Source organism: Hoplias malabaricus, chromosome 9 (assembly GCF_029633855.1).
Source record: "Hoplias malabaricus isolate fHopMal1 chromosome 9, fHopMal1.hap1, whole genome shotgun sequence".
Classification (NCBI taxonomy): Eukaryota; Metazoa; Chordata; class Actinopteri; order Characiformes; family Erythrinidae; genus Hoplias; species Hoplias malabaricus.
This window is the reverse complement of record NC_089808.1, coordinates 37,838,139-37,855,669: the sequence shown is the minus strand read 5'-3', so window position 1 is coordinate 37,855,669 and position 17,531 is coordinate 37,838,139. Positions and strand designations below refer to the sequence as shown.

General features: G+C 38.7%; 1 protein-coding gene across 2 annotated transcripts in view; it reads right to left on the bottom strand.

The window, feature by feature from the left end:
• The window catches only part of myripa (myosin VIIA and Rab interacting protein a), a 36,424-nt gene extending 19,513 nt beyond the window's left edge, over positions 1-16,911 (bottom strand). For both annotated transcript variants that reach the window (XM_066680696.1, XM_066680697.1), the window contains exons 1-2: positions 16,714-16,911; positions 3,137-3,358 (exon numbers count right to left, since the gene is read on the bottom strand). In XM_066680696.1, coding sequence (XP_066536793.1) covers positions 3,137-3,358; positions 16,714-16,823 — 332 coding nt within the window. In that variant the 5' untranslated portion in view covers positions 16,824-16,911. The remainder of the gene's footprint in view (positions 1-3,136; positions 3,359-16,713) is intronic.
• Between the last annotated feature and the right edge of the window lie 620 nt (positions 16,912-17,531).

Sequence of the window (17,531 nt, the reverse complement as noted above, 5' to 3'; positions counted from 1 at the left end):
AAATATGACTTTAACCTGTATTACATTATGTATTACTTGATGATGGATCATTCTCAGTGCTGCAGTGACGTGATGGCAGTGGTAGTGTGTATTTTTGCTGGTATGAGACATGGATCTGACACAGCAGTTAGACACAGTAGGTCATCTGTTGCTGCTCAGTTTGTGTTGGTTGTCCTCAAGTCCCTCATCAGTGAACAGGATGCTGTTGGCTGTTTTTGCTTGGTGGAATATTCTCAGTCCAGCAGTGACACTGGGGGCTTAAAAACTCTGCTTGTACCAGAGCAACACACAAACACATCACAACATCCAAAATATACCTGTTCTGTGGTGATCCTTTGGGGTGAAAAGGGGCAAACAACAGAACAGATGGTGTACCACAGTCAATCACAAATGATCCTACATGGTCAGTAGAGATGATAAAATGGCCCATGAGTATAGAAACAAAGAGCTCATTTAAATGTTTTGTCTGATTGGTGCATTATGATGAACCCAGTGATGAAGTGCATGTTCCACTGTAAATAGGGCATATGTAATCATGTTCAACTGAACTTAATGCAGTACGTTATATAAAATAATGATTAAACAGCACATTAATGATGAGAAGGAGGTCATATACAAATATTTACCTAAAATTAAAATTTGTGCATTTCAACCAGTTGAATCAAAAAGATATAACACAAAGACACGCTTTACACAACAAAAGGTTAAAAATTATTTATATTGAACATTGGTTCCAAAAAGCAGCAAATTTTGGATGAAGATTTATGACTAACATGTAAACACACACACACACACACAAAATCTGTGACCGTGGAAATATAATCTACTTTGGGTTTTGCTCGATAGACCATTTACCACCGCGGGGCAGAAAGAACAAGTCCCTCTAGAAGACACTGATGTTTATGTAACACCACACAGGAATCAGAAGCTCAGCCTTGAAGCTACACTTCATTACATTCATGGCATTTGGCAGATGCCCTTATCCAGAGCTCCTTGCAGTTTTAATCCTGTTACAGAGGTATGCTGATGCATAATACTGAGTTAGGTCTCATCATACAACATGGTTGTGGCTGGTAGGTGTTCACTATCGTCACACCTCCCCTGCAAGCTAACAGGCTTCGGAAGAAGGCCACCAAAGTGTTCCTTCCTAAAAGCTCCTCGTTTCATTTTCAGGTGCTGAGATGGACCCACCACCCAAAATGTACCTGCTAGGTGGGGGTCCCAGAACAGGTGAAAGGGGGCTAACAATGAATACATAGCAACAAATGGACTACAGTCATATTGGTGAACTATAAAGTGCTCATGTACGGTCAGTGGAGATGATTAACTGGAAAATGAGTGTAGATACAGAGAGCTCATTTTAATGTTTTAGCAGATTGGTGTACTTTCAGCAGTGAGCTGTATTAATGAAGTCAGAGATTATCCTGAGCTCTATGTGGCCGGGTTTCAATTGACTTGAGATTGAGGGTTTAAAGATAAATCTTAATTCTTTGCTTCTTCACAACACACAGAACCCTGATCATGAAATCTTCACACAGTGTGAAAGCAAGCTGGAGGTTTTGAGCAGAAGAGAAGGTTTGCTTCAGGGAGTGATGATATATACTGTGAATAACAAGAGTGATTAACACCAAATTTTACAGAACCTACGTACTTCACTTCACTACATCAGCCCACATTAGTGACACACACTGAAACATGGACACAGCTCTAGACTGCAATTTTCCAAGGTGGGGGCTTTCAGACACATTAAAATCCAAGATCAGTGATGGATAATATCTGCCACTGAGAAGAAATATGTCATGAGGACAAGGACTGGGTGAATACACACATTTTTATAACATTGAGAATGGCTACTCTTACAAATATATGGAGCTTCAGAATGGTGCAGTTGTCTAAGCAGTGGTCCAGTCCTCAGGAGACTACATGTTTGATCCCAGGTGAACAGTCAAGGGCAGGAATCCTAAGCCATTTTCACATATAAACTTTGTAAAATATCTGGAGATTCAAGTCAGACATGTATCATACAGATTTTCCATGTCACTCGCATGTTCTGCACCCTGCTGCGTAGCATGGGATTCTATCAGCTGACTTGACAGATCTGGACATTTCATATGGAGTCCAGTGGTGCTGCATTAGCATCAGTTCCCAAAGAACCAATGAGCATCATAATCATCATCTTCATCAACTATCTGAAATATCTGAAACTCCTGTGTAAAGTGTGTTTAATCAAAAACCTGCCAATACCGATACGATCCACTGTACTAGCTGTGACTGCTGTGATTCAGAGTGAAAATCTCAACATCATTAATAATCTCGGCTCCTGAGCTCTGTGCTGCACCACGTGGTGCACAGCATCTTTTTACTTTAGGGACAACGTAGCCCAATCTAATAAATTCTCATTACAGAAACAATATCCCCCAGTGTCAGAACCAATAAGTCTTCAGTGTATTAGACAAAAAAGCCCATTAACGCCCTGCAGAGACACTGGGAATGCACAGTAGCCCCTTAAACTGATCTGTGTGCAGCGAACACGCCCTCTGTCCTTTCCTCAGTGTGGATTCAGACTAAAAAACAAAGTCAAAAGCTGCTTGTTCATGTCCCAAAGCTTAATGGTCAATATTTTAAAATTCCTCATGTGGAATATCATTAGACAAAAGGCAGACGTGAGACAACTCTGTCCAGACAATGATGATAATGAGATGATAATGATAATGACAATGTGTTATTTCCAGCATCAGAAAAGTGCAGGCTCTGACCGCAGGTGAAGAATATTGGAGCGCTCTCTTTAGTTCATTTGCAGACAAAGAGGACACACATCTGAGCACTAGGACACTCACTGTTGTCTAAGAGGGACCACTGAGATATTTTAAAGAATCAGGACTGAGACATTTGGAAGAAACCACAGAGACATTTAAAGAGAAACTATGGACATATATTAAAGAGTAACTACAGAGCTCTTGAGGAGCAAATACAGAGATATTAATGAGACACTACAGAGATATTAACGAGGAACTAGAGAAGTATTAAAGAGAAACTACTGAGAGATATTAAGCAAGACCTCCAGAAATATTAAATGTATTATTAATATTATTTGTCTGAGCGTGTCAGTGTAGCGGTAGGGGTTACTATCTCTCACCTGCTCTTCTCACAGGAGCTGCAGATCCAGCCCTTGTCGGAGCTGGAGTAGGAGCAGCAGCGCTTGCAGACGTTGTAGTGGCAGTCTTGGCAGCGGCGGCGTGGTTTCACCAGGAAGGTGAAGGAAGAACAGCAGCGGATACAGCAGCGGTGGTTAAAATCACGCTGACGAGACAGCAACACACACCGGCTATCCTCCTCATCCAGCTCCTGCTTCAGATCACTGAACGAGAGAGAGAAAGAGAGAAAGGGGGGTGGAGGAGAGAGGGAGAAAGAGGAGAGAAAAGCAGACACACACATACACACACACAGAGAAAGAGAGAGAGAGGTGTTTGTGAGAGAGTGTGTGCAAAATGACACATACTGTATATAAAAAATCAAATGTAAAAAATGAGTTCAAACAAGAAAGAAGAAGACTGAGTGACAGAAAGATAAAGAAGAAGAAAGAGAAAGAGCCGTACACATATTGTTTATAAAGAGGAAAAAGAATAAAACTGCATAGTGATACATTGAGGAAAAGAATTAAAGCAGAAGAAAGTGTTGATAAGTGTTGATCTGACAAAAAGAGGACAACAACCCGACACGGTGAGGGAATACTGTGCTGTAATTTCAGACACAGGAGTCGTGGTACACTGACACTGACACACAGCACTGTGTAGAAGTCTTAGGCACCTAAGATAATTATATATATTTAAACTAATGCCATCTCAGTGAGTGTGGTGCTTGTATAAAGTTATATATCATCACAGTAAATACAGAAAACTAAAATAATATAAAACATATTAACAATGTTTTTCTATAAAGCAGTAGGTGAGAGTGAGTTTGAAGAACCCTGTTTTGTTCAGATTCTCCTTGATTTGCATGAATTTGTTAAATCCACAGCACACATTATTTAAATCATTATTTATTAACCGCTAAATCTAGGTATTGGATGATTCTAATGTTGGGCGTTATATATGGTTAGTTTGTTTTTAGCAATTAACCACTTTCTACTGAGATAAATTGCTTTTTAAATTTCATAATCTCTGGTGCCTAAGATTTTGCACAGTACTGTTTTATACACACACACACACACACACACACTCACACACAGTGGTGTGAAATAGTGTTTGCCCCTTCACGATTTCTTTTATTTGCATGTTTGTCAGATCATCAAACAAATTTAGATTTTAGTCAAAGACAACACAAATAAACACAAAATGCAGTTTTTAAATGAAGGTTTTTATTATTAAGGGAGAAAAAAAATCCAAACTTACATGGCCCTGTGTGTTTGACCCCCCCCCCCCCTAGTTAAAAAAATTAAATTTCTCTAGACACACACAGGCCTGATTACTGCCACACCTGTTCTCAGTCAAGAAATCACTTAAATAGGACCTGCCTGACAAAGCGAAGTAGACAAAAAAAGATAATTATAAATAAAACAATGACACAAATTTTCAAGGTGCATTTCTGAAGGAAATACCAGTGCTTGCAAAACAGAAAAAATGAAGTAAAAAAGTAAAAACTAGATATTTAATACAGCTAGCTATATAGACATATATAACTATAGTTATAGAGAGAAAATAGAGTTGTAGATAGAAAAATTTGTCTATGTAGCTTTCTTTTATGCTGTCACTAAGCTATTGTTATTGTATACCAAGTGGTAGCTAAGATGTTGCTAAGTGGTGGCTGTAGCATCTCAGGTGGATGTTAAGATGTTGCTAAGTGGTTGCTATGCAGTTGTTACATTATTCCAAGTTGTTGCTAGGTTATTGCTAAGTGAATGCTATGATGTTGCTATGGTATCCCTGGAGATTGGTGTTGAGTTCATCCAAAGGTTACTCAGAAGTCCTTGTAATGTTTGTCCTTGTGAATTGTAATGATAATGATAATAATAATGATAAAACATTTGCATATTTCCTTTCCTTGTCCTTGGGATTCATGTTTTTCAGAGCATTGCTGGCTTGTAATTGACACTGGGACCCTGGATCCCTTTCCTACTGTTTGCCCAATATAAGTCCTTGGGCTAGTCTCCTAACACTGCATTAGCTTGCTTTCTTAAACGCATAAAAAATTATAATGTGAAGAACAACCCTTTCTGCAGGTGCCATGGCTAAACCTGTAATGGTGTCCACACAGTTGGTACTGGACTGTAACTGTGGCCTGTGGTTTATGCACTGATTCTTTGGCACAGGAATTAGAAGGTGCCCCATGCCAAGGGTGCAAATTAAACCCAGGTGAAGTGAACACAGAGCTCAGTCTGTGCACACTCATACAATCAAGCAAAGGTACAGCAGTCTTCTTAGAGACTTCTACATTGCTAATACACCATATGGCTATATATTCTTCTAAAATCAAGGAGATTAGCAGGAAATTTTGTCTCCCTTTGCTGCATTAACAGCGTCTGTCATTGAAGGCTTTAAACTAAATTTTTGGAACGTTTCTGTGAGGATACAATGTACATTTGTGAAAAATAATATCTCAATAAAAACAAAAGATGTCTTGCAGCCCTTATGGATAAATCCATATGTAAACACATATTTGTTGATATCTGCAGCATTAGCTATGGTCTACCTAAAAATGGATGGATTTCACAATATGACACCATCAGCCAGATCTAGACTATACTTAAAAACCTCAGGTTCAGCACTTAGCTGCCCTCTTCCCACTCTAACATTGCCTTTTTCCTCAGAAATGGCTCATGCTATGCTTAACTAAAGTGGCTGTACTGCTATTCAGTGTCCCCCGCTGCTTTATTAAAGTAATTCAACACAGACCTTGAAGGATATAGGAATTAAATGTGGCATACAACTGAACATGCAGGGTTTTATATGTTGCTCAAAGCTTCATAAGTTATATAAGCACTCACTGTCAAGCATCACAGCTATTACACGGTGGCCATCTGTCTGAGAAATTTAATATAATTATCATGAAAAGGACATGACTACTTGTATTAGCAGGTCCCACTGGTCCTAATATTCGCAAAAATGTTGTTGGAGTCTGGTTGAGCTTGCCGGGCAATACAGTAGTGAAAAGAAATGAGTGGGTTACAGATATATGCAAAGACAATGAGATAAAATGAAAAGCATGAAAAATATTTAAAATAGTTGAGGGATATGTGAACTGTTTTTGCATTATTTTCAGTATATTATATTTTGCATTATATTCATAAACCAATCAGCCTCAAGTCTGAATTTCCAATATGCAATGCTCAGAACCATCAGATGTCCTAAGCTCTGTCTGCCTGGAGTGCTTCCCAAGACCTGCCATTTCTGAGATGCTCTGAACAAAACAATATGGCACCCATTTTTCCTGCTTCCATCACGTCAACTTCAAGCTGTTGCTGTAACAAGATTATCAGCGTTATTTACTCTGCCTATATATTGCAAGCTCAGACCACAGTGATAATGTGAAATGTGATTGAAGGGGAGAATGTTAGTTATTTTAAAATTTAATATATTTTAAACACTTTCATAAATATTAACAACAATTACTATGGTAGTAAATGCACAACAATCAGCTTTTACTAAACTAGCACTAAAACAACCAATATTTTCTACAATAGTACCACAAGGTCTTTCTACAAGTGTACTACAACAGAAACCAGCTGTTACAACAACAAAACTACAACAGCAACTTGCTCTTACTACATTAGTTTGTCTTTTTATGTTTTTAGACACGTTTTTTTGGAAGAAACCAGCTGAATATATTTCCTCCATTTGTTCTCAGGAAAGTTACCTTGCTCCTGTTGTGCCATGTATGGTTGTGGCTTGCTGACATGCTCAAGATTAATCTCCTTCACAAGGTACTTTCTGTCCTGCACCTCTTTGCTTTTACCACAGACTCATAAATCCACAGCTCAGAGCAGAGTGCATCCAGAGAGCAGGCACTGCACTGGTATTTTCTGCTCTGTGCTCACAAATATGCAACTACATGATCAAAATAGCATTAACATCTCTGTGCAAAGGTCTGAGAAACAATAATTAACAATAATATTCTAACTATAAACAATACTACAAGGCCATGATTTTGTTGGTGGATCATTCTAAGTGCTGCAGTGACAATGATGTGGTGGTGGTGGTGTTGTTCCTGTGTATTGCATTAGTACAAGTGGATCAGACACAGCAGTAGTGTTGAAGTTTTTAAACTCACTGTCTACCATATTAGATACAAATCCACCATGGAAATGGTGCTCAGACAGCAGCTCAGCCTTATAGTTTGTGTTCTTTGTCCGTGGGCACAGGACTCTCATAACAAGATGCTGTTGGCTGGATGTTTCTTGTTGGTGGACTATTCCAGCTCCAGAAGCTCTGCTTGGTCGGATCCACTTATACTAGCACATTACACACTAACTAACACACCACCACCATGTCAGCGTCCCTGCAGCACAAAGAATGATCCACCACCCATATATATATTTTCTGTGGGGATCCTAACCATTGAAGAACAGGGAGAAAGGGGACAAAAAATATGCAGAGTTACAGATGGTGTACACTCTGTAATTGCAGAACTACAACACGCTCTCGTATTTTCAGTAGAACTGAGAGGATGAAGAGTGAATGCAGAACAAAGCAGATGGTCACAATGTTATGGCTGATTGGTTTATATTCTAAACAGCTATTCTAAACCATAAAACAACATCGAGGATAAAGGCAGCACTGTTGTAGGAGAAAGACAAAAGATCAGAGTCTTTTAAAAGGAGTTTGAATATATTTTCTTTCAGATTCTCTCAGGATTAGTCCCTAATCCTGAAACAGAGATTTGCACATATTGTGAAATGTTATGAAAAACAACAACAAAGCAGTGTTTGGAGCTGCAATGCCGGCAGGGCAGACAATGTGAGGACAATATGAATAGCTCACACTTTCCCTTTTGATATGGGGTTACATCGGTTGAGTTACATAAAGCCTCTTTTGCCAGGACCACTGGGACCTCATCCACAACAATCCCTTACAATGGGTGACTCTGGGTCATACTTCTCCTTGAGCCTTTCACAATCTACTTATGAACAGGCTACATGTGACATCATATGATAAATGGCTACCATACTGGGTACAAGGAGGGATCAGGATACACCAATATCAATCCATGGTTGATAAAATAAGTTGTTACAGTGTAGTTTTACACTCCTGTGTGGTCAGTGGAGCTGATAATATAAACAATGAGTGTAGATACAAGTTGTTAAGTGAAAATAAATACAAATAAATAACAGGGTGCTAACAAAACATTGAAATCTGCATAGGTTCTTGTAGCTGATGGTAGTGAAAACCAGTCCTGAGTAGTGCTGGGCGATATGACTGCAAATCAATGTTAATTCAACGATTAATTGAACATTTTACCATAATGATGATTAATGAATGATTATTTTTGTTTTTGGCTTCAGTTCACCGACAAGGCTTGCACTATGCATATGTTCAGCTTTAATACTTGTCAGTGAATTGAGGCCAAAACTGTTCTTCAGTGTTGACATTTGACTTATTTATGTTCAGTGTCATCTTCGCTAAAAACTAAACACATTCAAACAACAGATTGAATTGAACAGCATTTTTCCTTGATACAAGCTGCTTGAGTTGCTCGGTTGCCTTCAAAGTTTAGGTTCTCCTCCACGTTGCTTCAATATCGAAGATTGAATGTTGTCAGAATGAAGTTGTCAGAAGACAGTATTTGAACACACTGTGGGGACTTTAGAATTAGCAAAAAATATTAACAGAATTATATATCGGTATAATCGATAAAGGCAAGATCATATCAATTACAAGCTCTGAATGTTGATTTAAATTAATAGCCCTACCCGACTCTGGACAACAACTACCTGTAACATGATTATTATCTTAATAGGAATATAAAATGGCAACTTTTAAAGCTATCCCTCATGAGAGAAGGTGTAGAATCAAGATTTCTCATCAGTAATTCAAAGCAGGCTAAATCTGTATTATTATGGCTTACTGTCCAGAATTTCAATCGGCTTGTATTGTTCTTCTAAGGTAATGACTTGCCCTTTTCTGCTGTCAAACTGCAAGCGCTAACATCAACTCAGTCTTCAGATGACTATCATTAGGTCATTAATATGGTTAGCACACAAAATCTATGAACTATAAAGTGAGATCCAGCATGTCGAACATCAAATTAGATCTGTAAACAAAGTGCCCAGCCTCCCAGCATCCAGAACCCTTTACTGGAAAAATGCCTGATTTACCAAGCTCCTCCATCTGTCCACACAAAATGAAGACACACACAGTCCAGAGAGTAAACAACACAGGAAGGGCAGAAAAAGGTTTGTGAGATATAACATTTTGATGTGTAACAATACACATATTGATAAAAGCCTACACAGACTCTCAGTCTAGAATCTCCTGCTGTTATTGCTTTTATTTCTTTATTTATTTATTTATTATTTATTTTTGTGCTGGTACTCTGCATTGTCCAGGCACAAAACATTTTCAATATAAATTTTGAAAATTAAGTTGTTGCAGTTCAATAATAAAGTCAATATTTTGATTCAAATGTCACATTATATTCAGAATAAAGTCATATGAAGAAGTGGAACTTTATTAATAAATCCTGGGGAAATTGAGATGCCATGTTATACCCATTATTGGCAGTGAATATGCATACGTGCAACATGCCATCGCACACATACAATAGTGAAAAAATTAGCACACACATATATCTTGTATCTGTGAATTGAGGGTTATTACATACGCTTCCATACATTTTATGGAGACTTACCATTAACCTTTCTGGAAATACTACTAGTTTAACCCTAACCCTAAACTTAACTTGAACCCTAACCCTAACCTTAAAGGGAACGTCTACGATTGTGGACAATCACACTTTTCTTGACCTTTTCCGAATTTGGCGACGTTTCCACCTTAAGTGATCCAAAACAAAATACAAAAATACATCTGTATTACCCAACTAGGAAACAGAAATAGAGCAATACCCTCATTTCGGTTCATACTTTTTGACATTCGAAACTCCCTCCATTAAAAAAGCACAAAATTTATAAATCTAATTATGGATCATGATATCTCCACTGCCAGGTGGGTATAATAGTTAAGTTATAAGTCCTTGAGGATAAAATAAATCAGAAGGAGTCAATATCTCAACCTCAATTTAACATTCAAAAAGGGCTGCCTTCATAGTTCACGTTTTAGCATCAATTCTGTGACTGTTACAACGGCACAAATGACTTTATTATTTTCAAACCCTTTTCTCATTACATTTTTAATAAAAGTTTATTCTTAAAATAAATATTTTCATAATATTCACTTTATTCTCAAAGTATTTCCTCTAAAAATCCATTTTTAAAACAATGTCTATACAGAATGCTGTTGTTCCATTCTGATTCATCTCTGTTTGAAATTCTGTCCGGCTCCTGCAGTGTCAGTGGAGATATTGAAGAGTAGGATGCATGCAGCAGATCCCACCGGAGAAACAGGAATACAGAACACACAGCTTGCATTAAATGAGAGAGATTTAAGTTCCGAAGCAGTCGCTTCTGACACAGGTTACACAGGGTGGTCTCTTTGCCTTTGTGTCTAAAGTAGAGTCAAAATATCTCCACCAGTCTTTAAAGATACTAGATGCTATATTTCATTTATGGTTCACTGTACTGTCACATTAGTGAGGGCAAGTAAGCTGTGGGAGGGACAGTGGGAAATATACCATTCTAGTCGATGGTAAGTATTGGGCATTGAGGCCTTATGCCTTAGGCTCATTTACAGTATTTCTAGAGGGTTCCATGTAATTTCATACTTTTCCATAGGGGTCACTTGTGCCTGCTCAGTTGAACACGTGTGTCCACAATGTGTGTATATTAGAGAAGTAGGAGTACATTAAAAATGTCTACAAACGTTTGGGCATTTGGAATATTCTGTAAAAGCTGCACTCATCAAAAATGACACAAATTATATCATATATTTTAAAGAAAAACAAGTGAATTTCTCTTTTTATATATATATCAAGAACACTTTCCCACTGGTTCGCAATCCTTTTCCTATAAAAGGATACCATAGTCACAGATGAAGTGATACTGTCCAAGCAAAGACACATCAATACTTGGCTGGCCGTTAGGTAGTTAATGGGTTTCTGGGAACCAGTGTTTTTTCCTCTTGAAAACACTTATCAACCAGTTAATGACTGTGCCTCTGTGACACAGCTATAAAAGATTATGCCCTTTAGATAAAGTAGCTAATCTAAGTACTGCAGCCTGTTTTATGACCCTAGCACCAGGACTGTAATCATTTCATAGATATAAACCATAACAACCTCACAGAAAAGAAGTCGGTGCACTAACTTAGACTTGAGTCAGAAGATATTTTCTATATTCCAACTGTATTGTTCTCCACAGCCATTCCACATCTGTTTCTCTCTGTTAATAATGTGACGTGACACTGATGTTGTGTATGTGATGCTGAAATGCTAAGAACAGGTTTGGAACAAAATCAAACATTCCTAGGTTTAATTTTGTTGGGGTCACTAGAAAATCTAAATTATTTCTCTGATTAAACAATGCTGTTACAATGTTAGCTCTCAAACAGCATCTCCAACAATATTAATAATAATCAAAAAGCCTTGTCCATAACATCTACAGTGAGAATGTGCAATGTGAACATACGCATGCTGGTCTCCTCTACTGCCAAATTTAAACCAGGAAAAAGAAAAGAAATTATGCTGATGGATTTCACAGCTGTATGACTACTACTGCAGAAAGACACATTCTGCTCTTGTCCTGTGTTTCATTCCTGCATTTGTCTTGTGTTTTAATGCCATGCCATGTGTTGTTTGTCTAGTCAGGTGATCTTGTCTCCTCTTGTGATTTCTTGCTACGCCACCCTCTTGTGGCATGTGATTTACTCACAGGTGTTTCCCATTTGTCAGCAGTTGATAAACTTGCCCTGTGTCCGGAATGGCTCCCTATTCACTATCCCCTATATTATTCACTTTTACACTACCTCATGTGGGTTTTTACCAAACAATGCTGTGGATTATGGGTAATCTGATATTTGATAGTGTACATGGGTTGTACACTACTCTTTGCATTGCATTGTGGGATTGTTTGAGTACACAGAAAATTGTCCACTATGTTTTTGGACATTACTACAAAAATGGAGGAACCCCAAAATATTGTTGGTTATTTGAGGTGTATAGGTGTCTTATTCTCAGTCTGAACAGGTTTTAGTGTTTGATCCTGATTTTGTTTCTTGGCCTCCTTCCAGGTGTTTTAGTCCAGTGTTTGTCTCATTGTTTGTCTTTGACTTAGGTCTAATATTTAGATCTCGGTGTGTCACTGTCTCTGTTCTGTGAGATTTTCCTTTTTTCTGTATGTTTAGTTTTGTCCTTTACCCCTGTATTAGTTCCTTGGTTCTAATCTTCTGACCCAGTCTCTAATATTATTTAGGTTAATCCAACTCTGTCATGTGGTCTGTATTTCATGTCTATACTCAGTTTATTTGTTTAGTCAATATCTGTTTTTACCTTAGTTCTGCCGTATTTCTTTCCTGGATATTTCAATCCTGTCTAAGTCATGTTATATGGTGTCTGTTATATTCCATATCATGGTTTGACTCTTTTCAGTTCTCTTGTTCACACACACATGCCTCATAGTTTCCCTACACCAGAGGTTCCCAACCTCTTGCAACTGGTGACTCACCCCAACACAAAACATTCCACGGTCCACAGGAAAATGTAATCAACCATTTAAATTCTAAACAAATACAGCACAACACAGTGTAACTCATTTTTTTAAAGGTTTAGATGCATACTTGCTGTGTTCTGTCTCCAAGTGGCAATGCAACTGGTAGTTTCGATGCATTTGGTTATTATTGTGTTCACACTTGAAACTAACCACACCAGAATGTGTGTGTATGGAAACATACCGAGACCCTCCTGTGCAGTCTTAGTCTGTTTGTTTGGTGCACATCAGCATTCAAAAGGAGCATTCACAGTTACTCTAATGAACCGCACTAACAGAGCAATCACACCAGGATTCGTTTTTTAATGAAACCAAAACTGAGAAGTCTGACCACACCTTTAAATAAAGAATATCTGCTTGTGTATTGGATCCTCTCTCCAGTGGCCTCCTTCCTAGGCTGGCATTGCCATTGCCACAGACTCCTACAAATATATTCTAGTGTCCTTTGAACTGAACAAACCCACACAACCCAATGTTCTGAAAACCATTGTCATTCTAACCATAAATGTACAGGGGAAAACACACTGACTAGCCTGGAAATGCTTAATGTTTTTAATTAGTGAACACCTCCTTCATTAGGAGGCCAGTCAGGCCCTGAATAAATGTGGAATATTTTAATCAAGGCTCAGAGAAGCTTGACAAAACTTAACTGTGATTAAAATGAGGCATTCTCTCTGTATTATCCTGACATCAATTATTCCAAACTTTTATTTTGAATTATCATACAGGCATTCTTGACAATCCCATTAGATGAACATTTGTGAAAGAGGTTTAAAAGAAAGCTCCATTGCCAGTGGAATCACCAAAACATGTTGACATTGTAGTTGCCAAAAAGCTTGCTGAGATTATCTCATCAGGAAGAAAAAAGGACCAGCGAGATTAGTCAAGGCAGGACGTCTGATTATCATTCAAACATCTCAAGGGTGCCAGGAACAGTCATTAATCACGTCGGGGAATTCTGTTACCACAGAGGGGCTGCACTTTAAAAGCTTCTTTGCAAAGTGTTGCTAAACTGTGCATTGTATATGAGCTGTTATTTAACAGAGATTATACAACAGTTCAGATCACACTCTAATTGGCTGAGAGGCAAACTAACGTAGTCATAAAATTGTGTTATCACAGTAACCTCTTACGCAGCAGTGGCTAAAGAGGTTTTCATCTTGTTGTAGCAGCTATTTTAGCAGATAAACAAAACAAATCACTTTTAGCAGATACAAATCAATAAAACAAAGTTGATTTAATAGCTGCCGTTCCTTCGCTCAGGTTAACATCAGGTTAACATCATCCAAAAGACTTTGAGCTACAGCAGAGTAAACTGGTTTCCAAATTAAATGGAGCAGTAGTTAGGAGGAGGTACCATCCACCAAAATCTGACAAACAGCCAGAATGGGGGTTCCACTGGTCTGCTTGCACTACTACAGACCCAGCCCCTTCTGAATATGTGGCAAGGAAAACCTCCAACCCAGAGGAACAAGGCAGTCTTGCTCTTAAACAAGGGAAATTCTTGCACCCTGTGGAACCTGAACACCCCAAAATACAACAATTAACTGGCCAAAGGTATACATACTGGACAAAGGCATACAAAAAAACGTTTGCTCTTCAGATAGTGTACGGGTTCCAAATGTTGGTGAATAGATAACTGTTTTCTGGGATTGAGAGGGTGTGCCTTTGGGTTGCTCAAAGTGTGATGTGTCCCCTTGCTTAAGGGCAAGGCCTTTCTTTTCCTCCAGGTTGGAGATTCCCTTAGAAAGATGTTCCCAACTTTCAAGTTTTAGGAGTTCTTCAGAGTCCAGGAGGCTGGGTTTCTGGTAGCCCGAGCTGGTCTGATTTTGGTGTTGAATTCTGGAAGGATGTTGGGATGACTGACATTGTTATGTAAGCTTGAGACTGGACTATGGAAAATGCTAAACAAACTGAAGCTAAATATCTGTGGAACTTGGTAATTCACTATATTGTTGTGTTTTTAAGGATAAGTAATACACAAATTGGTTTATATTATATAAGAACATAATGTACATGTGTATCTCAATAAATAGATACAATAATATATATTTATAAATAGAATGATCTATTTGAAGCATTTATTTCTTTTAAAATTGATGGTTATGGCTTATACCCAGTGAAAACCCAAAAGTCATTGTCTCAGAAAATTAGAATAATCAACACAAAACCCCTGCAAAGTTTTCCTAAGCCTGACTTGACAGATGTCATTGACACCCACCTGCTGTATCCAAGCATATTAATGGAAGGTTCAGTGGAAGGTAAAAGTGTAGATTCACAAGGAGTGGATTGCTGCTGGAGTCAGGAGCCACCACACACAGATGTTTTCAGGAGAAAAAGGACTGTACTGTTGCTCAGTGGTGCATTTCATTTGGGAATCAAGGTCCCAGAGTCTGGAGCAATCCAAGCTGCTTGAGTCTAGCGTGAAGTTTCCACAATCAGTGATGGTTTGTGGAGCCGTGTCGTCTGCTGGTGTTAGTCCATTGTGTTATATCAAGTCCAAAGTCAGCGCAGCCATCTACCAGGACATTTTAGAGAACTTTGTGCTTCCCTCTGCTCACAAGCTTCATGGAAATGTGGATTTCATTTTCCAGCAGGACTTGGCACCTGTCCACATTGTCAAAAGCTTGATTGGGCAGCAAACTTGCCCGACCTAAACCCCTTAGAGAATCTGTGAAGTTTTGTCAAGGGAAAGAGGCCGCTATCAAAGCAACCTGGGCTTCTATAACACTTCAGCAGTGCCACAGGCTGATAGCCTCCATGCCACAATGCATTGATGCTGTAATTAATTCAGAGCCCCAAGTGCATATACAGAACCTACTTTTCAGTAGGCCAACGTTTCTGTATTAAAAATGTTCAAATTGGTTTTATATAAATTCTACTTTTCTGAGATAATGACTCATTGGTTTTCATTGACTGTAAGTCAAAATCATCAACATTAAAAGAAATAAACACTTAAAATAGATCACGCTGTTTGTAATGAATCTATATAATATATTAGTTTCACTTTTGGAATTGAACTACAGAAATAAATGTACTTTTTGATGATATTCTAATTTATTGAGATGTACCTGTATGTTATTTTTAACTTAGAAAACGGGTCATTTCCTGGTGTTGTGTTCTCAGAAGAACTGTAAACAGACAGTCTTTCATTCATATGGAGAGTGACCTTGGTCACACCAGACACATTTCATAACCTCAGATTCACAGTTTGCATGATATGAGAAGATACTGTTCATAAAATAACATCTGTGCGTGGCTGTAGCAACAACAACTCACTATATTCTTCGACTCTGTATACACTCCTGGTGGAATGACACAGATCAGCTGCCCACAAAGCCAAAAGCATATCCTTGGTCTCAGGAAGAGAGCTGTAGCGAGACAGGGAAGGGAGGAACCTTCCTGCCCTTTGTGTGGCTTTTAAAAGCATGACGAAATATGATGGGAATATGTCTGGAATGCCATTCTAAGACTGCACTTGGCAAATAATGTTAATGAATACACATCATTAAAAATGCATAGTAAAAAAGTAACTAGATGTAAAAACAGTAAATGTGAAAGGTATATAGTCCACTAGGGACATAGTTGGACAAATATAATACGACTTACTATCGTTTCTATTACATATTGGTAGTGATTTAGTACACATTCTTTATTCCCAAATAATATAATTTAATACACTGAGGGCTTGTACCTCACTTTTTTTTATTTTAAGAAATCTGAGAATACAAGCTTTTTACAAACTTTTCTGAAAATACAGGATGTTACAATATTTCAATGGAGTGTTCCACCACATACACCCGAAAAAATGATATATATAAGATGATATTTATTGATAAGGCCAATAAATATATTTGTGCTGAGATAACTGAAGTGTGTTTGTGTACACACTTGACACTGACCTCAATCGCTCCTCTTCATTCTTGCGCAGACGCATGTCTCTCTGCACCACCTGCAGCACATGCTCTGCCTCCTCCTCCGTTAGACTAGAAAGGTCCAGCTTGCGTCCCATCCCTCGAATGCCAACAGCCCACCAGCTCAGTGTCCTCTCTCCGTTAACGTCTGGGGTATGAAGCAGAATTGCTGAAGTTATCCGTACACGGCGCTGCAACCAACTGATGTAATCCCAGATTTGAAACTTGAACCCAAAACACAGCTACTCCCACATGGAGGCTGGCATTTCCAAGAAAATCTTCTGCACGGTGACTTAAAAGATCTGCTTTTTCTCCACCTCATTTACCAAGAGCAAAGAGTTTTGCCACAGGGGATTTGTTCTGTGATCTGGGCTTGTACCAGATACTTAGCACTATATGTGAGAGAGAGAGAGAGAGAGAGAGAGAGAGAGAGAGAGAGAGAGAGAGATACACACAGCAAGTCAGAGAAATGGAGAGGGAGAGAGATATACACACAGAGTTAGAAAGAAAGAAAGGGGAGTGGGCAGTGGTGGGAGGGAGGAAAAACCTTCCTGCCTAACACTATTAAATCAGATGGCAGCAGTGTGTGCTGATAGTGCCCAGGCTTTTCTCCTTTTCTCACTCACTGTAAAAACTGGCAGCTCTCTGCAGTCCAGTCTGATAGGAGGAGCATCTGTTGAGACAACAGTGAGAGCAAACACATAAACCCTTGACCTTGAGGTGGAACGGCAGCATGGAGCCAGAGTGAAGTGTGTGACCAGTTAAGTGCCCACCTCTCAGGCAACAGAGCAGCACTGTTGCCAGTG